The 27,590-nt window shown below is 42.0% G+C and overlaps 1 protein-coding gene and 1 gene segment (V, D, J or C); one reads left to right on the top strand and one right to left on the bottom strand.

Moving 5' to 3' along the window:
• Positions 1 to 3,563: 3,563 nt before the first annotated feature.
• On the bottom strand, positions 3,564 to 4,405 carry LOC308306085 (Ig lambda-2 chain C region-like). The segment is given in 2 exons: positions 4,321 to 4,405; positions 3,564 to 3,889 (listed from the first exon to the last, which is right to left on the bottom strand).
• A 5,121-nt stretch (positions 4,406 to 9,526) lies between these two features.
• Positions 9,527 to 26,344, top strand: slc1a8b (solute carrier family 1 member 8b; the record flags this gene model as incomplete). The annotated part of the gene is made up of 11 exons (XM_080750379.1): positions 9,527 to 9,691; positions 15,873 to 15,952; positions 16,666 to 16,881; positions 21,627 to 21,669; positions 22,082 to 22,295; positions 23,351 to 23,450; positions 24,216 to 24,449; positions 25,309 to 25,503; positions 25,654 to 25,788; positions 25,906 to 26,038; positions 26,183 to 26,344. The coding sequence occupies 11 exons, from the start codon at positions 9,527 to 9,529 to the stop codon at positions 26,342 to 26,344; spliced, it is 1,677 nt and encodes a 558-aa protein (XP_080606505.1).
• Between the last annotated feature and the right edge of the window lie 1,246 nt (positions 26,345 to 27,590).

The following is a 27,590-nucleotide window of genomic DNA, read 5'->3' as shown; positions in this document are numbered from 1 at the left end:
ATAAATAGTTCAAAATGTACAATTCGGTAGCCACTTTGTTATGCAAATTAGAAGGTCAAAAACTCAAAATTTTGATTGGTAACCAGGTTTTTCAGATTCTGCACCCCTGAATTATGTAAAATGGCCTGGTTACCCACTTTTACCCCCAAATGCCTCTAACCTGCTTATAGAAGGCCTTTTTCCAGAATTGCCGCCTGACTATCTGTTCTGGTGAAAGGACTTACTAAGTTACTCCTTCGCAAAATCAATTAAATAGTACTTTTCAACATGAATGTACTTGCCAATATGAACTAATGAAGAACTTATTGAGTGATTGTTGCATATGTGTGTTTAGGGAAAATGTCCTTTGCTTTTGAAAAAGGTCCTAGTATCTGCACTGGAAAGGCAATTGACTCTTCTATGTACCAAAATAAGACCTCACCTCATAAGAGTACAGTGGGATCTCGCTTTGGGGCTACAATGGCTCCAGGGCCCATCAAAAAAAGAACTGAAAATTAATTAACCATTTCAACTGCACAGTCATACATTTTCCCACATCAGTGGATACAGGTGTGTATTTGCCTATGGTGGAAGCCATTTGAATGGCTGTTATGCTTCACTGATAACCAAACTAATAGCCTATTCCTATAATTGGAATAGTTAGGTGAAATACTATTATTGTATGACTTTATTTGAGCCTTAATAAAAAAGCAGTGCAATTTAACTTTTATTATGAGCTATAGTGTTAAGTTACAGTAATGTGTTCAACATTTTACATTGTGTACTCTTTATATTACACTTGATAATCCAGACAGTGCTACGCACACAGTGAGTTAGAGCAATACAAAAATGGTTAACCTGCCCCAACACCACACCAGTGTAGTAAAAATCACACCTAGTGTGGAGTGAGTGGTGCTATTTACGTGTTCCGGACCTTAAGTAAGCGTGGCCTACATCTGGCCACGCTTCGTTTACTTAAGCTTTACTTTTTGAACATGGTTTTCTCCACCAGTTTGGACACCGGACAAAGCCAGATGTTTAGCTCTTGTTCCAGGAGCCGCTCAAAAACTCTGACATGGACCATTGGTCCTGTGTCTCAGTATAAATGCTGTATACTGTACATCCCCTTTATCGTCATCTGAAATCAAAAGAGGAAGTGAAACACAGATTTGAATAAACATGATGGTGATTTTTTTTTCTCCCTCTAACAATTGAACAGTACCAGACAGACACAGATGTTCTTCCCCAATTTAATTAATTAAAAATGAAAAATGTCCCACTGAAAGACACACAGAATATTTTTTTAATGTTTGTTTCATGGAAATTACATGGTTAGTTCTGAGATTTAATTCATATTTTGTTTTTGTCTACAGCATCCAGCAGTCAGATGACTGTGACTCAGCCTCCATTCATGACAGGTTACTCTAGGAGCAGCTGTTACACTGACCTGTACAACTAACAAAGCTGTTCATAGAAATTATAATGGACATTATCTACACTGGTATCAACAGAGATCTGGAGAGCCACCTAAGCTTCTAATAACATTTACAAATCTACATGAATCCCAAACACCAGCTCGGTTGAGTGGCAGTGCATGGAAGCAGAACTGACTTCACTTTGACCATCAGTGGAGTTCAGACTGAAGACCATGCAGCAGTTTACTACTGCCAGAGTTACCATGAGAGAAACAGTGCTGCTGTGTTCACACAGTGATTTAGAGTTGTACAAAAACCTCTCTCAGTCAGACTGCATAAATAGACACTGACCTGTTTCAGCGGGAACATATACTGCAGCTGTTGAAGGGGAAGAGACTGAACCACTGAACACAAAACTATCGTTTCAAAAAGAATTCCCCAAATAATCAATTGGTCACAATCATTTTCCACTAAAAGTCAATGTACAATTTAGTTAGAGTTACTGTCACTCCTTAAAGCACATCTCTGTCCCCAGATGATTCAACCTCCACCAGTCAATGTTTATAATTTACCCCCTGCAGACAGGCATGATATACCACAAACAGATGTTACATAAGTACTCGCACAAAACATTCATATATCTTACAACATCACACTTTATTAGCAAATGTATCATGCAATTCATTCAAACAAATAACAGAAACAAGCAAACCCCAGGTAGATGAATTGCATGATATGGGTATAGTATTTTAGATCAATTCTATAGCTGAAACCATTTCAGGTTGGAAAATAGAAAGAACAGATTTACATCAAGGTGTTTGTACCAAAAACAGCAACTCCATAATATCGATTGTGTCTTTTCTCTACTTGCAACAGTAGTTTTCATGAAATCATACAAACCACATAGAGTAAGTAGCAATTTACTTTTCCAAACAGGATATCTTAACATTGTTCTATCTTTGCGTGTTCCTCCTATCTTCAGTGTGCTGAGACCATACAGATAATTTCCATAGACAGGAGGTTTTGCATTGTCAGCAGATTCTGAGAAGGTTTATAGTCAGAGCTGTCACTCAACACAACAGAAACCACAGCAACCATGACTCTCATCACCATCCTCATCAGTACACTGGTCTGCTGCTGTTTCACAGGTCAATATGTGTAACAAAATGTTCATCAATCTTTAATCTATTTCTTTCCTATTTCCTATTTGTCCTGTTAATATTTTATTCTGAGATTTAATCAATATTTGGTTTCTGTCTGCAGCATCCAGCAGTCAGGTGACTGTGACTCAGCCTCCCTTCATGACAGTTACTCCAGGAGCTGCTGTTACTCTGACCTGTAAAACTAACAAAGCTGTTCATAGAGATTCTACATATGGAGATCGTCTGCACTGGTATCAACAGAAATCTGGAGAGACCCCTAAGCTTCTGATAAAACTTATAAGTCAGCGTGAATCCCAAACACCAGCTCGGTTCAGTGGCAGTGGAAGCAGCACTGACTTCACTTTGACCATCAGTGGAGTTCAGAATGAAGACCTTGCAGCAGTTTATTACTGTCAGAGTTATCATAGTGGCGGTGTGTTCACACAGTGATTTAGAGTCGTACAAAAACCTCCCTCAGTCAGACCGCATATCACTGACCTGTTACAGCGGGAACCTACTGCAGCTGTTGAAGGGGAAGAGACTCTGACACAGACCACTGAACACAAAACTACGATTTCAAAGCATACATTCCCCAAATAATCAATCGTTCACAATCCTTTTCCTCTAAATGTCAATGTACAATCATAATGCTCTGGATTTGAACAAACACAATAGGGAATTACTGTAATTTCAAGATAAGCACATCTCTTTCCCCACATGTTCAACCTACTCAAGTCATGTTTATAATTAAATTACCCCTTCACTGCTGACAGCCATGTATCACAAACATTATGCTGCTTCTAAAGTAATTGCACAAAACATAGACTTTTCCTAAAATATCACACTTTATTAGCACATTCTTTTTGCAATTCATCCAAGCACAGAAACAGAAACAAGGTTAGTTGAATTGCAAATGCGTATATTTTATCAATTCAGGTTGGTAAATAGAAAGAAGAACAGATTTATATCAAGATGTTTGTACCAATAAAAGCCGTAAGCGCTCCACAATATCACTGCTGTCTTTTCTCTACACAGAAGAACACTGTCCAGGGTCCAGGGTTTGAGTGACAGGGGTCTGGCCACTCAGACTGGCCTCGCAGCCCACTGAGCCCGCCTTCCTCCACTCATCTGCAGTGAGGGTCAGGGTATTGCTCCAGATGTAGTGGCCATCCCCCCCCAGGACCTCCTGGCTGCCTGACACCCCAGAGGACCTGCTGCTGCCCCCCACCTTCCAGCCCAGAGTCCAGGTGGAGGGGAAGCCCCTGTTGGCCAGACACACCAGTGTGGCACTGCCCTGCTCCATCTCCACTCTGGAGGGAGGGAGGACGGTCAGGGTGGGCCGCACCAAACCCACTGGAGGAGAGAGAGAGAGAGGAAGAGAGGAGGAATGGAGAGGAGCAGGGAGAAGAGAGATGCATGCGTTACAATATCGTCGTTGTCGGATGAAAACCTTGTATGTCCAAAACTGTTTGTTTTGTATTTATCATATAAAAAATACACACAACGAGGCGTTGTGTTCTTGTAGATCTGCTGTATTCACTACTTTTGTGGGACCGCCTTGTATGATGAAGCAGGGCTGTACTTTTGTAAAGTACAGGGCTGTACTTTACAAAAGTAAAGTAAAAATTTGAAACTTGGAGATACAAGGTTTCCGCTCGACAACGACGATATGAGAGGACACGCAGTAGCTCATTGTAAATGTTTCTGAGCATAAACTAAATGATATCAAATGTAATATTAGTTCATCATAGTAATATAGAATGAGTTCCATGTTCCTGCCTTACAGTGCTTGACCAATATTGAACCTCTCAGAGGTGACTGAAGGTTGACAAAGGTGTCATAGTGAAAGACTTCAGTTGATACAGTCATCCCTGTCTCTTTCACTTCCCTTTCAGTACATCCAAACTATTCAACCATGAAAACACATTACAATCTGTTCTTAGTTTAGCTGTCACATTTATTTAATGAGATTATCAAATTAAATCTGAAAATCCATATATTGATATGCATCTTTAGAAATCCGAAACACACACACACACACACACACACACACACACACACACACACACACACACACACACACACACACACACACACACACACACAAAGACTATATATATATATATATATATATATATATATATATATATATATATATGTATGTGTGTGACTCAGCGTGACTGAGGGGCAGTCATTTCGGAAGGCAGGGTTTTTCACTACTGCTAATATGACTTTTTTTTTTTTTTTCCTAAAATGAAAAAAGCCACAAATGCATCTCAAAATATCTAGGCTACATTTTACTTAAACGCCAGAGCTTAACTCTGCATGTATAAGACTTTTTTTAATTAATGTGAGAGATCGTCAGGTCATTTGCAGGTTAGACATTTATTTAGAACTTGAATATCTCAAAAGTACTATTTCAGCATGGCATCATTCTATAAGCCATTATCTTCAAAACTGTTAGGTCAATCTCCACAACCAATATATCATTTTGTAGCTATGATCCCCAGCTTTAAAAAAAAAAATGGAAATGAGGAAAAAAATGCAATGACTAGCCGTCAGCTGCGCTGGGACACACACACACACACATATATATATATATATATATATATATATATATATATATATATATACATCTACATATATATATTGAAAGTGAATGATGCTGTGATGCACATAACTATAACTACATTGCTGATGAAAGGGCTCAGATTAAGAATTTTGTTCTAAATGAAAGGAAATAAAACTGAAATATACGGTATATAAATATTTACTTACACACACACACTTAAAAGTATGGGTTTGTTTGTAATAAGTAAATAATCAGTTGTACTTACAGTCAACGGTGAGTTTGGTGCCTCCACCAAAAGTCCACCACAGTGATACAGACTCATTGAGCGGCCGTACAAAAACCTCCTGCACTTAAAACACACCTCTTTACAATTCACGCTACAGTTTCACAAAATCTGTTGTGTCATAAAAATGCAAATAATCCAATATTGTGGTTAGTTTTATCAAATATGTTAATCGATATTATTTAATAAAATACAATTGATTTATTTAATGCTGTACTTTGATTTCCCTATTTGTTTAATGAATAGGAAACATTAGTCATAGTTAAATACATAAGTATTGTCTTTTATGATAGCTACAATGATAATGCAGCTAATCCAATATTGTCATTATAGTTTGATCAAATATGTATTTTTTATTTGAAATTATTAAATTCAATTAAATGTATTTATTTAATTCACTTAATAAATGGGAAACTTTATAGTGTTATAGAAAAATCCTCGTTGTCAACTGACAGAGAAGTTTAGAGGCCTTTGATGCAACCCCTATAATCTAAATGTGATATGTTAATGTTAATATATCTAATTTAAAGTATTTTTATTCCAGTGAATTTATTTTACTACAGTATTTCCCATCCATTCAGTTTTCCACATACTGTAACGTTCAGTGTGTTGAGAGCAGATAGATAATTTCCATAGAGAGGAGGTTTTGCATTGTCAGCTGATTCTAAGAAGGTTTATATTCCTCTGAGCTGTCACTCAACACAACAGAAACCACAGCAACCATGACTCTCATCACCATCCTCATCTGGACACTGGTCTGCTGCTGTTTCATAGGTCAGTATGGGTAAACAGAATGTCTTTTTCACAGTTTATTATTCATATTTTATTCTGAGATTTAATCAATATTTTTGTTTCTGTCTGCAGGATCCAGCAGTCAAGTAACTGTGACTCAGCCTCCATTCATGACAGTTACTCCAGGAGCTGCTGTTACTCTGACCTGTAAAACTAACCCAGCTGTTTATAGAGGTTCTACATATGGAGATTATCTGCACTGGTATCAACAGAAATCTGGAGAGCCCCCTAAGCTTCTGATAAAACTTGTAAGTCAGCGTGAATCCCAAACACCAGCTCGGTTCAGTGGCAGTGGAAGCAGCACTGACTTCAGTTTGACCATCAGTGGAGTTCAGACTGAAGACCATACAGTCGTTTACTACTGTCAGAGTTATCATTACATAAACAGTGTCCATATGTTCACACAGTGATTTAGAGTCGTACAAAAACCTCCATCAGTCAGACTGCATAGACACCTGTTACAGCAGGAACCTACTGCAGCTGTTCAAGGGGAAGAGACTCTGACACAGACCACTGAACACAGTTTCTAAAAGTGTCATTTTGATTCAGTGTTGGACATGTGTAGTGATCCCTGACTAATACGACAAATATGCCTTAATACATTATAATTGTCCTCTATAACTACAATGTAAAATTAAAAACACCTTAAATATTTTATTTCTCCTAGAAATAGCTAATCTTTCACTCAGTAGGGGAAATGGCCGTCGCAAGTTGATGATGTCATAAATGTCATGTGTGATCTATATCTATGGAATTTATGGCATGCATGTGAAAATAAAAACAAACGTAATACTTCTTATGGTTAATATGAGCATCAAATCAATATTTCAAATGTGTTTGTGTTTTTTTTTTTTTTTGTATGCCATAAAAATTACACATGACATTTATGACATCATCAACTTGCGACAGGCATTTCCCCTACTGAGTGAAAGATTAGCTATTTCTAGAAGAAATAAAATATTTAAGGTGTTTTTAATTTTACATTGTAGTTATAGAGGACAATTATAATGTATTAAGGCATATTTGTCGTATTAGTCAGGGATCACTTTAATATAACTCTGTTTTTCATGGTTACAGTAATTACACTAAGTGTAGTTCTTAGCATGCAGCAGGTAGTTCAGATTGTCAGGCTTCAAAAATAAATCAACATTTAAAAAGCAAATAATGAAATACCACAGAATGTCATATTTGTAGGATGCCAAGCAGTTTGCAGGTATCCCATTTGTGCTGTGTTGACTCTAAAGTTGAATTTATGTTCTCAGAATGTGTACTTATATGCACAATGTCTTTTTCGAAGGGAAAGAAAGCGGGGATCTTGTCTTGCAGCACTGTGCGTGCATTTGTGCGTGCGTACAATGTATGTACTGTAGGTATGCGTGTAGCTGCATTGATTGACACTGAGTGTCCCAGAAGCACTCTCTAACCATTGTCCAAGATAGGGATTAAAGGTTATTGGATTGGCTATGGGTGACGTACAAAGCCATTGTCTTGCAGGACAGAGAAGTTTCGACCTTTTTCCCTGCCTGACATGGATCCTTTGGTGTCAGCAAACACACATAAGCTACATAATTAACCTGGCTGATAGCAACATGGGTAAAGCTAAGCCTTTTTCTATGATCACCAACTGACCACTTTCAAAATCCAATTCACGGTCCAGTGTTAACTCTGAAAGTGTAAAAGGTCTGAGTTAAATCATACTTTGAGAACTAGCTGACTAATTAACTAATTGTATCACTGAGGATCTGAGGGAGTGCGGTGCACAGGGTTAAGTCAGTTGGATAGGCAGAACTTTGTCTTGTCAAGAAAGGCAGATCCAACCGTTAAGCTTGCATTTGGCCATATACGTACAGGAATGGAGATCTTGTTGTCCAGAACCGCCAATCTGACCGATATGCCCATGTGGGCATATATCCCCAAATATGGTCACAAATGACATCAGGGCTTCCCATTCAGTGCGTTGATATCATTCGAATGGGTTGTCCATATATGGCCACCTTCACCAGGCAGTGCATCAACATGCATGGGTTTGATTCCCGCCTCATGAGGAGCTTTGCTTTCCTGTGCCTCTCCCCTGTCCTGTCTAAAATGACCAAAAGCCTGATAAGAATATTCAACAACAACGACAACAACAAAACTATTTTTAAATTATTCTTTGTGATTGCATAACTCTGTGCTTGCCTTGACACAGACATAAACCTCTGGTAGATATCACACAGAACAATAAAAATGGCACAGGGAAGAGCAAATAATGTACAGTTAAAGGAAAAATATGCTAGCTTGTGTGTACACAAAAAACATTCCCCCGTCCCCCTCCCCTCTATGACAGGCATCAAACAAGTAGTTGTCTTTGATGCTTTCATTGATTAGAGAGATCACTAACGAGGACTTGACACTTTTATGTCCCAATCAATTACCTTTGTGCACAACCCCTTTGAAGTTTAAAGGGAGCAATTAAGAGCCCTGGCTGAGCTCCCCCTGACAAAAACGTCCCTCCACTGTTTCTGTTTACATTTAGTGTCAACATAAAGAGTGGAACAGAATAGAAATACAGCCAGGGGATGTGTCTTTCTGCAAGGAAACACCCCAGCACAATAATATAGTTACTGATGAAGGGAAATGACTGCTAAAAATGTATATACATATATATCTTTTAATAGTCTAAAAGTTACATATAATTCCTTTAACGTGAATTTGTTCCTGGTATATCATGTGTGCGTCGACGCACAACAGATGTATAGTCACACCTAACGTCTATCTACACTAGTCTGACCCAGGCCAGTGACTGCTTAAATCAGCCATCCCCCTACTTACAGACAGGTTTTCTTATTAAAGTAAGATGCAAAGATGCATCAGCGACAGCGCAATGAAAATAAACATACATACATGCGATGTACAGTATGTCTATATATCACATACTGTATTTATACATTACATACTGAGTAAAAAAAAGCTCTTCATATAATGTAACTTCATGGCATCTCTTGACCATGAAAGCAGGTGTTTTATGAATGGAGTGACCTGAGAGACAAGTAGTAATAACTTGCAGTGTAATGAATTAAGTCACTAATCAGTGCTGTTGTCTTGCCCTTAAACCCTTCAAGCTTGCGTGGCTGAAGCCCTGAATATGCCCAGAGCAGCTAATCCTGTTAGGGTCTGATGTACAGGGGAACGTTTAGTCATCCATCAGACTAGATGAGCTCTTCACTGTGAGAACTTTTACCTGTTCAGACAACAACCTGTCCTCCGCTGGGAATACGCACACATCCACCTAATTTCATAAAAAGACCACACTGGCACTGGTCACCCAGAGTGTAGCTAGAGTACTGACTGGACCGGGATCACAATGGAGATGTTAAAGAAGGCAGTTAAGAGTGTTGTGTCAGTAAAAGTCTGGGAGTATGTGAAGGATTTCTGCAAGAGGAACGGACTGCTGACGCTCTCAGTCTTAGCCGTGGTTACGGGCTGTGTGCTTGGATTTCTCCTCAGGTCCATGAACCTGTCTACTCAGGTATGGATGGAATGATACATGCATGGAATTAATGATTAATGATCAACAATATCAGCAGAATGATGGGCTATGGATCTTTATGGAGCTTGCTTGCACGGTGCAAAGAGAAAAAGTGTAAAGAGAAGGGTTGAGTCCCATGCGATGCATGCATACATTTTGTACTATACAGACAAACATGATTTTGTGTTGTGGAGCTTTTAATGGCTTTTAATTTGAAAGATTCTGTAACTGTCAGGAACTGGTGGTGTTGTAGGACCCAAGTGCAGGACAAACGCAGCAGATGAGGATAACAAACCTAAGTTTACTAATAAAAGACGTAGAATAATACAACTCACAGAAACACTAACAATAACTGAACTCATATAGACACTGGCAACAGAGAATCTGACATACACTTATGACCCAGCACTGAACACACAGAAAAACACAGTATTTATAGTCTCAGGAGCTCGTCACCCAACCAGCGCAATCAGACTCAGGGCAATCAGACTCTTGGCCTCAGGCAGAAGATTGGCTGAGGTGAAATGGGAGCAGGGCAAGGGAGGGGCACACTGAGTGGCAAAACAGTCACATCAGGGACACAACATGGGCATCTATGAAATATAAATACAATTGTCAATATTATATCTGATCTAATAGTAGAGGCATTCAGGCTCTTGTCAATATTATATCTGATCTAATAGTAGAGGCATTCAGGCTCTCACTTTATGTATATATTCTTCTTCTCTTTTTGCGATAGCTTTCGACACTTTATGTTTTATTTATCTTTTTTTGTGCTTGCTCTTTGGACTGTATACTACAGTAATCTTTTTCTTTTTCTTACTTCTCTGTAACTTGTAACCTTAACTGCTGTGCTGCCTCTGGGCAACTGAATTTCCCCTGTGGGATAATACAGGTATCTATCTATCTATCTACTCTCTGCTCAGCATATTAGAAGACAATCATTTAGGAGCAGGGAGATAATATACATGACAACCCAGGGGAAAACAGAACCCTCAGGGAAAGCAGAGCTCACTGGTGGTGGGAGCAAACAAACTGCCTGAACTAGCTTGCAAGCTGTATGCATCATTATTGACAAATATTTTAATTGCTTCTCTTCTGTGCCCATAGACAAATGGTATAGATAATCAAGTTATAGTTAGTAGCCTAGTTAGCCTATACAGTATACACCATCCATGAATAATCAAAGGGGCTTTGCAAAGTTTGCACACAACTGATTTACTGTATGTTTGAATGTTTAAAAAAAACATGCACGCACGCACGCACGCACACACACACACACGCACGCACACACACACACACACACACACACACACACACACACACACACACACACACACACACACACACACACACAAACACACACACTCTCTCTCTCTCTCTCTCTCTCTCTCTCTCTCTCTCTCTCTCTCTCTCTCTCTCTCTCTCCCATTTGCAGATTTAAAAAAAGTTGTGTAATTTCAGGCAGTGATCACTCGATCCAGACCCTTCCTCACCAAAGCTGCCCAGCTCCTTATCCAGGCCTATTCATCTCAAGACTTTTTGTTATTTTATGGTCACTGAAGAGAGACAGGAACTAGGAGAGAGCTGGGGAGTGGCATCCTACTATAAAATCTGTATTCCTATACATTTTTCTCCTCAGTGGGTTGTTTGGGTTGAACATAGCTCCTTTCGGAACCCCTCACTCCACTGCTACGCAGCTCCGAGATGGGGTTCCTACTGGTCGGCTGCCGAAATCCTGTTGTTGGATCCACGATCCGCCGTTGGCGATCACTTCTTACCTTTGTTGAACACTCTATCCAAAAAGTAACCGGCCTATGTGAAAGTATAATCGTTTTACTTTTTAAGCGTGGAACAACCTCGATGTACTGGGGTGAAATGAAGACTTTATATCGCTCGAAAGACCAGCCGGCTCTGTGTTTACCCTTGTTTTCCCCCGTTATAGTCTCGCGTGGCTGTGAGCATTTGACCAAATCGCGGAGGCAACAGTCTGGCCACGCGAGACTACAACGGGGGAAAACACGGGTAAACACAGAGCCGGCTGGTCTTTCGAGCGATATAAAGTCTTCATTTCACCCCAGTACATCGAGGTTGTTCCACGCTTAAAAAGTAAAACGATTATACGTTCACATAGGCCGGTTACTTTTTGGATAGAGTGTTCAACAAAGGTAAGAAGTGATCGCTAACGGCGGATCGTGGATCCAACAACAGGATTTCGGCAGCCGACCAGTAGGAACCCCATCTCGGAGCTGCGTAGCAGTGGAGTGAGGGGTTCCGAAAGGAGCTAGGTTGAACAGTTGATCTGAACTTACACACTGCAGGTATTGGTTATTGGCATATGAAACATTTCACTTTTCCCAAATTTAAGCTGTTTATTCTGTGAACTGTCCTCGCTGGCTATGGAATCTGTAGTCGTGGTTGTGGTGGTTCCATAGCCCGGACGAATAGTGGGTGGAAATGGAGAGAGGGCGAGATCATTTAGCGACCTACAACTGGGTTGCAACCTGGTCGGTAGTTTTCACCGACTGGGTCGCTAAATCTACCGACTGGGTCGCTAAATCTACCGACTGGGTCGCTAAATATACCGACTGGGTTGCTAAATCTACCGACTGGGTCGCTAAATCTACCGACTGGGTCGCTAAATCTACCGACTGGGTCGCTTAATTTACCGACTGGGTCGCTAAATCTACCGACTGGGTCGCTAAATTTACCGACTGGGTCGCTAAATCTACCGACTGGGTCGCTAAATCTACCGACTGGGTTGTCAAATCTACCGACTGGGTCGCTAAATCTACCGACAGGGTCGCTTATCCACCGACCGGGCTGCTAACCCTAACCCTAACCCAAACCCTAACCCTAACCCTAAAGCCCTTTGCACACAGGACAGTTGCGTTTTTTTCGTTTGCGGCATGAATAAAACGCATTGGATTTGGTGTGCAAGGCTGTGCCGAATCGGCGCTGCGGATCCAAAAAGGAGTCATAAAAGGAGTGATGAGTTTTTTACCGCATGCGACAAGACGCACGAATCGAACTGGGTTCGATCGAGAAAAAAGCGGCAGCCACTCGTCGCACAGCTAATTCGGAGCCGGTGTGCATGAGGTCATAGAGAATCATTGTTTTCTTTTCAAAAAATTATATTGTCCGTTTTATCCGTGCGGTTAAACGCGCCTGTGTGCAAAGGGCTTAACCCTAACCCTAACCCAAACCCTAACCCTAACCCTAACCGTCGGTAGATTTAGCGACCCAGTCGGTAGATTTAGCAACCCAGTCGGTGATTTAGCAACCCAGTCGGTAGATTTAGCGACCCAGTCGGTAGATTTAGTGACCCAGTCGGTGATTTAGCAACCCAGTCGGTGATTTAGCGACCCAGTCGGTAGATTTAGCGACCCAGTCGGTAGATTTAGCAACCCAGTCGGTGATTTAGCGACCCAGTCGGTAGATTTAGCAACCCAGTCGGTAGATTTAGCAACCCAGTCGGTGATTTAGCGACCCAGTCGGTAGATTTAGCAACCCAGTCGGTGATTTAGCAACCCAGTCGGTAGATTTAGCAACCCAGTCGGTGATTTAGCAACCCAGTCGGTAGATTTAGCAACCTGGTCGGTATTAGCGACCAGTCGGTAGATTTAGCAACCCAGTCGGTGATTTAGCAACCCAGTCGGTAGATTTAGCGACCCAGTCGGTAGATTTAGCAACCCAGTCGGTAGATTTAGCGACCCAGTCGGTAGATTTAGCAACCCAGTCGGTAGATTTAGTGACCCAGTCGGTAGATTTAGCAACCCAGTCGGTAGATTTAGCAACCCAGTCGGTGGATTTAGCGACCCAGTCGGTAGATTTAGCGACCCAGTCGGTAGATTTAGCAACCCAGTCGGTGGATTTAGCGACCCAGTCGGTAGATTTAGCGACCCAGTCGGTGAAAACTACCGACCAGGTTGCAACCCAGTTGTAGGTCGCTAAATGATCTCGCTCCTACTGGGGAAATGGCGGGTATGGACTATGCAGCAAATTGTCAGCCTGGTGAGAGAATTGAACTGAGGACTCGCTGTCAGGCAGTACAGCCTATGTGGTAACTGGTATGTGCCCTAAATATGCATGACCTGACTATTGCTAACCTCGCCCACCAGGATTTAGACTATTGCAATTGCTGGTCATGCTTAGCCTAGAAACCACCAACTTTCGTAATCCAGAAGGATTCCAGAAGATTTGAAAATGCTTTCCGGAAGAGGGCGGTTTACGAGGCTAGGTCATGCCCATCAAACCCCCTATCTGATCCATTATGCTGTAGCAAGCTTGGTCTTCAACCTCGAACCTCCCTACATTTTTATCTCCCCACTGCGTTCCCTTCAGGACACAACACCAGAGAGAATGCCAGCTGAGCTGAGAGTGAGAAAGCTGGCTAAATGGTGCACACTGCACAGTTATAATGGACTTTGATTTAAATACGTACTGTTTCAAGAAGCAGCAGACCCAGCTAGGCTGGGCCACACATAGCCTATTCACATTATTGCTTCGTTCAATATCTGGTCACTTCCGCCCTAATAGGATGCAGGTGTAATACAGGTAATCAGTTTGTTGCCAAATAGAGGAACAAGCCTAAAATAGTAGGCTATTAGGCTATTTGAAAATATCAGATCTACAAGCTCACACCATGTCGCATCGTGGCATGTGAACGTCTAGATCTGATATTTCCAAAATAATATTGGGAAAATGTGTTTGCATATTTTTTAAACATTGTAACATCAAAAAATCTTATATGGGGGTCTCTGGAACAAAATATCTTCAGATTGGGGTCCACAGACATATACATTTTAATCAGGGGGTCCTTGACATGACAAAATGTGGGAACCACTGGTTTAAACAACATTAGGAATCAAGCCTAATGTGAATAGTCTTGGTGCACCATATGCACCTATGTATCAACAAAGCGCAAAAGCTTTAAATACTAAATGGTCTCATCAACAACCCCCAGTAGGACTCAGAACAGTGACATGTGACCAATTGAGGGTGGGGGACTTGGACAGTTAGACTATTAGATACATTATAGATAGAAGAAAAAGATAGATAGATAGAAAACTTTATTATAGTGTCACTCCTCAGACCATACAATTTAATAACAAAGCAGCATATTTAATATAACAGTTTGAGGACCACTCACTAGGAGTTGTGAGACACCTTTAAGTTGACAAAATAAGTTAAAAACATACATTAAAGTACCAACATATAAAAACAGTTACACAAAAGAATCAAACAATACAAAAATAGACATAAAAATACAAATACACAGAACATGCAAAATAAACAGTGGGGCAGTTTATGAACCGGTACTGAGAAAAGCTAATCTTCTTTTTAAGATGAGATGGCAGGCTTTGGCACATTCGATTACACAGTGTTTACCAGCTAAAATTAGATTCAGAAAAGTATATCCCGGTTATTTTCGAGCACTTTTTCCTTTTACTCTATTTGACCATTTACTCTGTTTGTTGACTTTAGCAGACACTACTAAGAGTGTCTGCTAAATGCCTGAATTCTAAATCATTTACAGAAGATCGGCTACACAGATGTGTTGAACATGTCTGCTCCAAATGCCACTACTACTTCATGGAAGCCATATTGACATAAATAGTAGAGTAATATTTCTGTCCTGCATAGGTACCAATAGGCTAATACTAAATAAGGTTCTAACACTAAACTAAAGAGTCAGGGTGCTGGACCATGCTACTATTGTGCATGTACTACTGTATTGTGTCACTGGAAAGGATTTGCTACACTACAGAGCTCTATAGTGCGCACACACACACACACACACACACACACACACACACACACACACACACACACACACACACACACACACACACACACACACACACACACACACACACACACACACACACACACACACAGACACCCCAGCCCAACAAATCCAACTTTCCACATGTCACAATTATTCTTTGAAATAAAGATTGGCCAGACAATATTCCTATAAATGTATTGTGCAATAATGATCACTGTTATTACTAATTAATCAATTCCACTGCATTTGAACTAATGTTCAACTTAAACAGTGTGTTCAAGGAACCAGTGATTTATCGGTCTATGAGGTACAAATACAGTCTGTTCCCATTAGTTTAAGAAGACTTACAACCGTATATGCTTTCCTATGTTCATACACTTCTCCATATAGGCCAAGATCTACTTCTCTTTCCCTGGAGAGCTGCTGATGAGGATGCTCAAGATGTTGATTCTACCTCTCATCACCTCTAGGTAGAACACTAGACTAGACTATAGCAATGCAAGGCTAATGTTAACTTAATGCTAGGCTAATGTTAGAAGATACAATCATATAGGCGACTATCCAGTGGTTCTCAACCTTTGCTGGATCAGTAGAGGGCCTAATTGAAAGTCTCTGTTTGCGCCGCTCCCATCTGGCCACTTAACACGGCAGCCGAACGGCCACTACATGGTGAATGGACCATGTGCTTTTCAGAGCATGTTTATCGTCTCCGCCAGCCAAAAGGCATGGCCGAAACTATGTTTTGCCCCCTGTCCCACCGTGTGTCATCTGTCTTTCACCAGCTAATCTCCGGCACCGTTGGTCCGGCCGCTGCCAAAGTGTGCACAGTGCACACACACTCCCTGGATGCCAATTCATTTTTTCTGCCCCACATTTTCCACATGGGCCTCCTGTTTTAATGATCAATCAATCGATTGGGTTCTGTCTTGGATGAGTTGGATCAACGGAACATAGTATACTTAAGTTCCTATTTATCGGTATCATAATGAAAACTATTTTTTTCCAAGGTTATAAAGAAAAATACATTATTAGTTGTTATTGGCAATTATTTGGAGGCTGGTTGAGATCCACTGATTCTCCATGTGTGGTCTAAGGATACTCAGGGGTTCTTGATGGGGTTCCAGGGGGTACATACGTAACTAGACTAACTACCTGTCCTAACTAACCTGTCCTTTTTGCCCAGTCTTATGTCCGGTCTGTCAGCCATGGACACGAAGGCTAGCGGTCGGCTAGGGGTCCTGACCATCACCTACTACCTGTGGACCACCTTCATCGCTGTCATTGTGGGTATCGTGCTGGTTCTACTCATTCACCCAGGCACGGGAACCGAGAAGGAAGGTCACCATGCAGGATCAGGGCCTGTCATGACATCAGCTGATGCTCTTCTAGATCTAATCAGGTACAGATTGTCTCTCTATCTCTCTCACACACACACATGCACGCACACACACACATTTTGTTGAACAATTTGCAGTTACAGGCAGCTTTCATGTCGTCATATAGAAGGAACAGTAACGGCACTAGTATGCTTCCTTGGGAACCCTGCAGTTCTCTGAGAGGGACGAGGACATGGTTCCATTGATATCAACCACTTGTTCTCTTCCCTCAGGGTAGGATTTCATCCTGTTTACAAAACTGATCGCCTACATCTTATTCTGTAGAATTGAAAAAAAAGTGTCAAAAGCCTTTTGGAGGTCCAGCAATTTTTTTTTTCATACAGAGGGATTACTCCCGACAGTTTGAATTCTTGTGGGACGTGACACTGACTGTTGGATACATTTGTAATGTGGGCTAGTACTATGGGAGCAATAGAGTCGTCTGCGTCTCTGAGGAATCTGGTGGGGATGTTCCTTAGATTACTCCTTCCAAGAAGCTGAGCTCCTCCATAATCACAAACTCTTAAGTGAACTTAAATTGTGAGTGCTGATCCGCTTATCCGGAATCGTGTCGCGGGGGTAACAGTTCCAACTGGGATTTTCTGAGAGTTCTTTATCCTGAGCAACTTCCTCAACTCCTTCCGGGAGTATAGAGCATCGCAGTTTAAGCCCCGCCCGCCCTCACTCCGGTTTCGGAAGCGTTTTCCCCCATGCATTTCATCCATAGACATTTCATAAAGTATTTATTTAAGCCTCTGACAAAGCCACCCCGGCTGGTGAGGAATCATGACAACAAAGTTATTTGAAGCAGACGATGCGGTTGGAACCATGTAGGCCTATTTCATTCCTGATAAGTCTGGTAGATCACAAGATCATTCATCAGTCTACAGCAGGGGTCTTCAATGTTTTCAGGCCAAGGACCCCTTAGTTGAGAGAGAGACGAAGCAGGAACCCCGACAACCTTTTCATAGATTCCATATAGTTTCATCGATTGACAGCACAATCAACAGTGTATTTTGGAATCATGTCAATGTGTGTTTTCAGATATTTAACCACTTGATCCATCATTAACTAATAAACTTGACCTTTTACTCTGTACTTAGTCTGCTCTTTTTCCCCTCCACACCAAACCTCTTTGTCGAAAATAGCCGATCTACAAGCTCACAATGCCTTGCAGCGTGAGGCGTTGTGAGCTTGTAGATCTGCTATTTTTGGCTAAAGTTCTCCGAATATGGACACTAGTGTACCAGTTGTTAATATAAAAAGTATTAGAAGATTACTGTAGTAACTCTGAGGACCCCCTAGGGGCCCCAGACCCCCTGTTGAAGACCCCTGGTCTACAGCGATTCTTGGTTTTCAGATTATAGTTTTTTTTAAGGCATGAGGATTTGCTGTGTAACACCCTGTAATTCCTTGTAAAACCATTCCCGACCTATTAAAGCCAGTACATGTCCAACAAAACTCCACTGCCCTCCTTATGATTACTCCTTCCAAGAAGCTGAGCTCCTCCATAATCACAAACTCTTAAGTGAACTTAAATTGTGAGTGCTGATCCGCTTATCCGGAATCAGGTCGCAGGGGTAACAGTTCCAACTGTGATTTTCTGAAAGTTCCCTATCCTGAGCAACTTCCTCAACTCCTTCCGGGAGTATATAGCATCGCAGTTTAAGCCCCGCCCGCCCTCACTCGGAAGCGTTGTCCCCCATGCATTTCATCCATAGGCATTTCATAAAGTATTTATTTAAACGTCTTTTAAGCCTCTGACAAAGCCACCCCGGCTGGTGAGGAATCATGAAAATAAACACTGTTTTTTGCATGCAATGATTAATTAGAAAGCTGAAAAAAGACAAGGGTACAACTTGTATCCTCGTCTTTTTCTCAGCTTTCTAATTAATTGTTAATTAAATGCATGGAGGAAAACGCTTCAGACACCGGAGTGAGGGTGGGCGGGGCTCTATACCGAGGCGTTCCCAGGCCAGTGTGGAGCCAACCACAGGAATAAATGTATAGAACATTTTCATTCATAGTGGTTCATCACTGGTTAATGTTGTTATTTTACCCTGTAGGTGAACAACATTTTTTTTAGTATCTAGATTTTAGTTAATATTTTATATAAAAAGCAACATTTGGGGCCCTGTTTGTGGAGATCACTGGCCCCATCAGCTCAGGCAAGCCCTTGCATTAAATATGCCCTCTGTAGTAGACAGCTTCACACAACTAAGCTTTGGCCAGTGGTCAGCGTTCTTCAAAGGGTGATAAGTTCAATAGTTGCAGCATCACCCTCCTGCATCAGCGACAGCGACTGGCCTAAGAATAGACAGCCATTATATCATGATCTCCTGCTTTCACATAAGTTCTGCGAAAGCAGGAGATTAACAGAAGGACCCTGTGTGCTGTTCACTTCACTGCACAGGGCCTGCGACGTGGTAGACATACACAGGCTTACACACGTACATCCATGTCAGAGATCCAATAAAGCCGTCTTAGCTTAGATTATATTTAGAGCTGTGTGTTCAGACTCGATGGACTTGGTCAAAAGCCAGGTATGTGTTTGTGACCTCTTACACGTTTGATGAGCTTAGTGTCAGAGGCCAGTGCTCCATAAATCTGCCTTACTAACCACATGAACCTTAGCGTCCCTACTCTGGGGTGAACATTCTGTGGTGCCACGTTGTGACTTGTGTGAGCTTGTAGATAGGCTGTTTTCTGCGTATAGATTTGAACCCTGGGGGACCCCTGTCAACTAGGGCAAAATTTGTAGGAGCAGTGTCCAAAAATGTGTTTGAAAGAATCGGCCTGATGGTGGCGCTATATGGGACAGATCCATGTTGATGACATGAGTGTAGACATACAGTACTGTAGTGTACTGTGTAGTGATTTGCGTGATTTTAGGGCAAAATCTGTAGGAGTAGTGTCCAAAAATGTGTTTTAAAAAATCGGCCTGAAGGTGGCGCTAAATGGGACAGATCCATGTTGATGAGATGATAGATAGATAGATACCTTTATTATCCCAAGGGGGAAATTTAGTTGTCCAGTTGTAGCACAGCAGTATACAGTTATTTACAAAGTTACAGAGAAGTAGGAAAAAATAGATAAGAGTAAAAAACAAGAGCAGTACAGTACCAAAAAAGAGAAGGTGCATCAAATAGAGGGGGCGAATTAAATATAAGTATATATACATAAAGTGTCTCACAAAAAGAGACCAAAGCAGTCAATGCTAGTTAGTGCAACAAGTATCTCACTGTCATTGTTAAACAAGACACATACTCAGAAACTACCAACACAACCCAATAGTGCAATGTCGAAAAACAGTGCGAAAAAAACAGAAAAACTAGGCAGCGTGTCACCGCAAGACGCACATGAGCACTCTCCCTGGAAGGTCCTTAGAGGTCAAAGTCAATACAGCAATAGTTCCAACTTAATAGTGCAAAGTAAAAAAAACAGTGCGAAAAAAACAAAACAATAACAGCTCAGAGAAGAAGAAACTAGGAAGCATGTCACCGCAAGACGCACATGAGCACTTTCCCTGGAAGGTCCTTAGAGGTCAAAGTCAATACAGCAATAGTTCCGTCAGTCTAAGTTAGGAAGGAAGTCCTTTTCATTCGTCCGTTATGTGTCTCGTTGTACAGCTTAAGGGCAGCCGGTACAAAAGATTTTCCTAATCTCTCGCATCTCCGTCCTGGGTAGGCAAAGCGGTCCTTTCCTCTCTTACTCCAGTAGCTGGTGATCTCAAGATGGAGGGGGTGGGAGGAGTTCTCCAAGATGGAGTCCAGCTTCCTCGCTGATCGCACCCTGGTTACTTCCTCCACCCCCTGCAGAGAGGACCCAACGACAGAGCCTGCTTTCCTCACCAGTCTGTTTAGGTTTAACGTGTCACCTGCTCTGTTGTTGCCACCCCAGCATGTTATACCAAAGAAGAGAACACTTGCCATGACAGACTGGTAGAACATCTGTAACATCCTTTTGCACACACCAAACGATCTCAGTCTTCTCAGGAGGAACAGCCTGCTTTTCCCCTTGCTGTGAATCGCCTGCGCGTTGTCCGACCAGTCCAGTGTGCAGACATAATGTGTACCGATTTGCGTGATTTTAGGGCAAACATTGTAGGAGCAGTGTCCAAAAATGTGTTTTGCAAGAATCAGCCTGATGGTGGCGCTAGAAGAGGGCCATGTGAGAATTGATGCATGGATCGGGGCAACGGTTGCGGAGATATGAGCAGGGCAAAAGTGTGACGTGTGACAGACTGACTGACAGACTGACTGACTGACTGACTGACTGACTGACTGACAGACGGACAGCTGGTCGAGGTTTTGACAGTAACTGCGACCTGACGGTCACAATAAGACCAGTAAGACTCCCTAATCGGGAGATAAGCGACCATCAGGTCGCATACACAAACTTTAGAAGGCAATGGTAGCCAATCAGGAGGGAATATGGAAAATGGGAAAGATGCATTTTGTTGACATGACTGAAGAGATACTGTGTACCGCTTTGCGTGATTTTAGGGCAAAAACTGTAGGAGCAGTGTCCAAAAATGTGTTTTGCAAGAATCGGCCTCATGGTGGCACTAGAAGAGGGCCATGTGAGAAAAGAGGGGTGGGGGTTATGGTTTGGCAGCCAAGGAGTGTGTGTGCAAAGTTTGGCATGGATCCGGGCAACGGTGGCGGAGATATGAGTAGAGCAAAAGTGTGACGTGTGACGTGTGACAGACTTTTGATAGTAACTGCGGCCTGACGGTCACAATAAATATCTCTTTTATCTTTTACAGGAATATGATCCCTTCCAATCTGATTGAAGCCACTTTCCAACAGGTGAGTGGATAAGGTCTGACCTCCTCTCTACATTTTCTTTGCTAACCTTTCCTTTAGCTGGATTCAAACTACGTACTGTGCATGTATGTAATGCATGCATGTATAACCACTTAGGCCCTATTTTATACTTTTGGAAAGGCTGTATTTATAAGCTTGCAACGTGTGATTTTGTGATGTATTGTGTGCTTGTATAGGCTACCTGGTATTTGAAAAAAGAAAATTAATGTTTGGGAAGAAAAGGAAAGAAGGAGAAGGTGATATATTTAGAAAAACCTTTTTTCCGTACGTTCGTTTTGTGCTTATAATGCAAGTAAAAAGGGACGGCGGGTTTAAAGTGATTAACTGTTTGAGCCCTAAGTTTGCTCTGCCATTCTCAAGCAGCCTGTTTGCTGTTCTCTCTTCATCACCACAGTACAAAACAGAACTGGTTCCCATCGTGCAGAACTCCGATGTGAAAGGGTCTCAGGCCAACTTTGTGTATGTGATGCCCGACTACAACAACCCTCAGCTAGGGCACCCAGTGTTTCTGGAGATCACCCCTGCTCCTGACATTAAGTACAAGATCATCCCAGGTAGCAGCAAGGGCATGAACGTGCTGGGCATCGTCATCTTCTCCACCACCATGGGTAAGGTGCACAAATGTATATGGTTGTTGTCCAAAACAAACTGTGTTCCAATCGGATCCAATCTAGTACACACACTGTTGTTAGTACTCTTCTTTGGGTTACCAATAGCAAAGCAAAAATAGCTGATTTACATGCTTCCAACGAGCTTAGGCCCCTATAGATCGAATATTTTTGCTATTAAGTTGAAATAGGTAGATGGTGACAATATGTTACAGACAGAGACACAGTAAAATTCTGAGTATTGGCACTCAGGTGGCACATGGGTAGAGTAACTGTCCAACACCAAGGATTCAAACCCACATCATCTTGGCCGTGTGTATACGACCAGGAATCCACTCAATCCACGCAGGCAGGGAGGGCCATCTCTGTTTCTGTGGTAGCGATTCCTATGTCTAACAGCAGGAGATGTTGAATGGGAAGAGTAGGATGGAGGCATTAGATCCTCCTATTGGGGGCTCCTCACTGGCAGGCAGCCAGCTGAGCCTGTAGTGTGCAACAGCAGTGGCAACACAGGATTTAATTGTCTTAAAGGAGTAGACAGACAGACAGACAGACAGACAGACAGACAGACAGACAGACAATGAAACCAGGCAGTTCCTGTCCGTATGTCAGTGAGTCAGTGGGTAACGCCTCAATGTCTGTTGCTTACCTGTTGTCACATCACATTGTTGACTCAATGACCAAGAAAGACAGCCTGTTCTGGTAATCATATATGGAGATCCCTGATGTCATCAATATTAAGCCCATATTTGGCAATGCCCATATATGGACATATTGTATGTATCAGTCTAACCAGTGTGGTTCACGCGACACAAGTCACACTTGCAAATTAATTCCGCCCTTGTCCCTTTATTTATTAGCAGACAAAACTGTTACTGGAACACTATCAAATTTAACTTGATAATTGGGTACTCTTCCGATTGGATGAAATTGTCAACCCACCAGAAAATGTGTTCTCTGCTTATTAAATAGCTGGAGAGACAGGGAGAACGCTACTGAACACACATTCTATAGCAATAACAAACTGAACATTTTTACATTGTTGTCCTATGCAGGCCTGCTGCTGGGTAAGATGGGGGAGCGTGGTGCACCGCTGGTCAACGTGTGCCAGTGCATCAATGAGTGTGTCATGAAGATTATCAACGCAGCAATGTGGTACGTCCCTAGATCACAGTGTTTCAGTGTCTCCCTCTGTCGTGTGTACAACCAGAAACACTTGTGTCCGATTACAGAGTAGGTGAGATTATGTCTAAGAATAAGCACTATTAACAGGCAACCTGGCGGAGACACGGCTTAAGGTATTCTGAAAAGTCCTGTAAATTCTGTGGCTTTACAATCAATCCCATGGATATTCATGGCGATACAGGGAGAGAAAGAGAGAAAACAGAAAGAGAAAAGAAAAGGAGTGTGTCTTCTCTTCCTGTGAGAAAGTAAAAATCACATCATTTGATCACAGTTCAGGATGTGACAGTGACACCCAAGCAAATGAAGGGTGAGTACTTCCTAAAGCAGCTCTAGGTCAAGCCTAGGGTCAAGCGATCAACATGTAAACATGCGAACACTGAGCCAGAATACAGGCGTAACGTGTAAGACAGCTGCTGTCGTGTTGGTCACACTTACACGACAGCGTGTATGCACAAGAATGAAAACATGACAACTTAATGCTCACGCCACGTGTAGGCTACTTTAGCCTCCCAGCTGTCATGATAAATGTTCCTTTCATGTTGAACTGCATTTCGACTTATTGTGCTGCCTGTAATGTTTAGCATGTTATTCTAATCTAGTTCATTGAATTATTAATTAGGACCCCCTGTAGTAACTCTGAGGACCCCCTAGGGGTCCCGGACCCCCTGTTGAAGACCCCCGGCCTACACATCATTCGTCTTTCTTTCTTTCTCCACCTCCCGATTTTCTGTGCAGGTATTTTCCATTCGGCATCGTGTTCCTGGTGGCAGGAAAGATTCTGGACATGCATGACCCAGCCCACCTAGGAGAGAAACTGGGCATGTACTTCATCACAGTGCTTGCAGGCCTGTTTGTCCACGGCCTCATTCTCCTCCCTCTCTTCTTCTTCCTGCTGACACATAAGAATCCATTCACCTACATAAGAGGCCTGCTGCAGGCCCTGGTCATCGCACTTGCCACCTCATCCAGGTAACAGGAGACGGGTCTTGTTTTATGTGTATTGTCTCCACCTCCGCCTTTTTGGAGCTGTGTGGAACAGAGCTCCGCTATGAGCAGGAATGTGTGTCCAGTCTCACAAGTGAGAAATGTCCCGTTGAGTTTGAACAGGATCTGCGCATGCGCGACACACGCACGCACACGCACGCACACACACACACACACACACACACACACACACACACACTTAATCGTTTTCAAACCGAAATCGCGATGCGAAATCCCGCGATTAGCGAATCGCAAAGGCCATTCATAATTGACTAAGGAATGATCAAATCAAACTGTGGTGACTTTCTTTGCTTCCGAGCATCCACACGCTGAAAGTGAAAGTGAATTTGGCACAGTGGCCACTGTGCAGGACTCTGCCAGTGCGTGGGAACTAGGGGTGCTGCAGGTGTTCCAGCCCCCCATGGGGAAGTTTTCATTTTTTTATTTAAATAAGAAAAGAACAAATCAAACATAGCAAAAATACGTTGCCTGTTGTTGTAGTTTTTAATTTATTCATTTATATATATATTTGTATTTATATATAGATATTTCCATTATAAAATGGATTAAAAAATTATAAAAAATATTAGGCCTATTATTTTTCAAACATAGCAAAAATATGTTGCCTGTTGTTGTCGTTTTTTATTTATTCATTTATATATATATATATTTTATATACTGTATATATATATATATATATATACATATTTCCATTATAAAATGTATTAAAAAATGATAAAAAATATTAGGCCTATTATTTTTTCGCGGGCGCGCTGCTCACACACACACACACTTTAAGGATCATGGAAAAGGATCCTTATTCGCATTCTTACTGTCTCTGCAGCTCAGCCACTCTGCCTATCACCATGAAGTGTCTTTTGGAGAACTGTGGGGTTGACAGGCAGATTGCTCGCTTTGTTCTGCCAGTGGGAGCTACCATCAACATGGATGGCACGGCCCTGTATGAAGCCGTGGCGGCCATCTTCATTGCTCAGGTCAACGATTATGAGCTGGACTTTGGTCAGTTGGTCACTATCAGGTGAGAATGGCTGAACCTCTGCTACCTTTTGTCACTTTTACTCCCTGTATTTCTGTCTCAGCCTCGGTCTCTCTCCCCTGAACGTAGCTAGTTTGTTGTGTGATATATTACAGACATCACATCCCTAACATCCTGATCCTTTCTCATCAGTATCACAGCAACCGCGGCCAGCATAGGGGCAGCTGGAATTCCACAGGCTGGCCTGGTTACCATGGTGATTGTCCTGACCTCAGTAGGGTTACCACCTGCCGACATCACACTGATTGTGGCCATCGACTGGGTCCTGTGAGTATCACTAATAATTGCCATAATAGCCATTAATCAGGGGAATATATTTAATAGCTTCTTTTGCTGGGGAGGTTAGTACTGAACATAGAACTGATTTTTTTCTGACTGGCTCAGGGATCGCTTCCGTACGATGATCAACGTTCTTGGGGATGGCTTGGCTGCTGGGATAATGGCCCATCTATGCAAGAAAGACTTTGAGAGGGCAGCTGCTTCTGCCACTCCCACCAATAAAGGACGGGTAGGACGGGTAAGGAGAAGGAATGGTCACTGACTGTGAGAATGAGAAGGCGACAGCGCAAAAGCCAACTTGAGTAATTAGCTGATGCTATTGCTGGATATGTTGTATACGGTATATAGCTAATCAAATTTGTTATGGCCTCTTTCCCCACAGAGAGACACAGTAATCTCCATTGGCAATCAGAGCATTGGCAATCAAAGCATAGCTTTGTCTGAGGCCCCCCTGATGGCACATCGCTGTGATTATGTGTTCGAGGTGGAGGGGGACAACGTAACAGAGACACCTGTGGCTTGCTACAACCTCCGCCACGTTTGAGGCAACACAAGATGAACTGGAAATGTTTTGCGACCACCTCCCAGGACAACCAAGGAACCACCAGTGTCCAAGAAGTTAAACTTAAACCTTCAGTTGGAGAGAACAGCTTCAGTTGACAATGTTTGCCTTGGCAATGTTTCCATGCCTATATTTGTGTTACATTGTGATGTTCCAGGGGCAATTATATTAAATCACATCTGTGCCATGAAGGAAGAAAAAAAAAACTTCCAAAACCTAGACATTGTTTTTTTTTAAAATATATATATAACTTGTATTTTTTTATATATATATATAACTTTAGTGAGGACACTTTCTTCTGGCTTTTCCGAGCCTTTATTCATAGTGACCTTGGAGATAGTTAGGAAACAGGGATAGAGTAGGGAAGTTACATGCACCAAACCAAATATTCACGCTGCCCAGGAATCGAACTGGGGGACTCACAGTCACAATGACAGGCATTATAGAGCCCATGTGACACCCAACCCAACCACTCTGTCATCAGGTACCCAAGGCTATATTCTATTATACATTTATAGATTTACCTTTGAATCAAGTTTTGGAGTTCCCCAAAGCTGTGGCACAGCACTGGACCATAGCTACATTAAGATATTCCCTGTCATGTGGCACCTAATGATTATCTCACAATCTTAGAAAACATTGGATTTTTATGTTGACATGCTATCTAAGGGGCCTTTTCCACCAGCAAAGAACCGGTTCCAGAACCAGTGCCGGTTCAACTTTCTTGGAACCTTGGTTCGTTCTTGCGAAACCGGCTTGCGTTTCCACCAGATTGAACCATGATTGAACCAGAGTAACCAAGGATTTTGTGGTTCCCGTTCGGAACCAACTTTTACGGTTCGGAACCAACTCCAGTTCTCAGTGGAAAAGCTCACCTCTGGTTCATCCCATAGGTGGGAGAAAGAACCAGAACCGGTTATTTGCCAGTGGAAAAGGCCCTTAAGAGAACTATGGCACATTACATGTGTCTTAAGACATTATGACATCATGTTTTTATACAAATGTTTTACATTTTAATTGGTATGCAATGTTGCTCATGGGCTTTTCTATAAAATAAAATAAAACGTTTTTGAGAGTTTGTGTGGTTTTTCAAACTGAAACATATTCAAACACACTACATTACATCAAAGCCCAGTGAAAATACACAGGCATGTCTCCCCCATCTGGCCGAGACAGTTACTGGAACCTAGAATGTCTTGGGTAAATTCACATTATTTAATACACTGAC

Source organism: Nannobrachium achirus (assembly GCF_963921795.1).
Source record: "Nannobrachium achirus genome assembly, chromosome: 20".
Lineage (NCBI taxonomy): Eukaryota > Metazoa > Chordata > Actinopteri > Myctophiformes > Myctophidae > Nannobrachium > Nannobrachium achirus.
The sequence above is the reverse complement of the archived record's forward strand: the minus strand, read 5'-3'. Positions and strand labels throughout refer to the sequence as shown.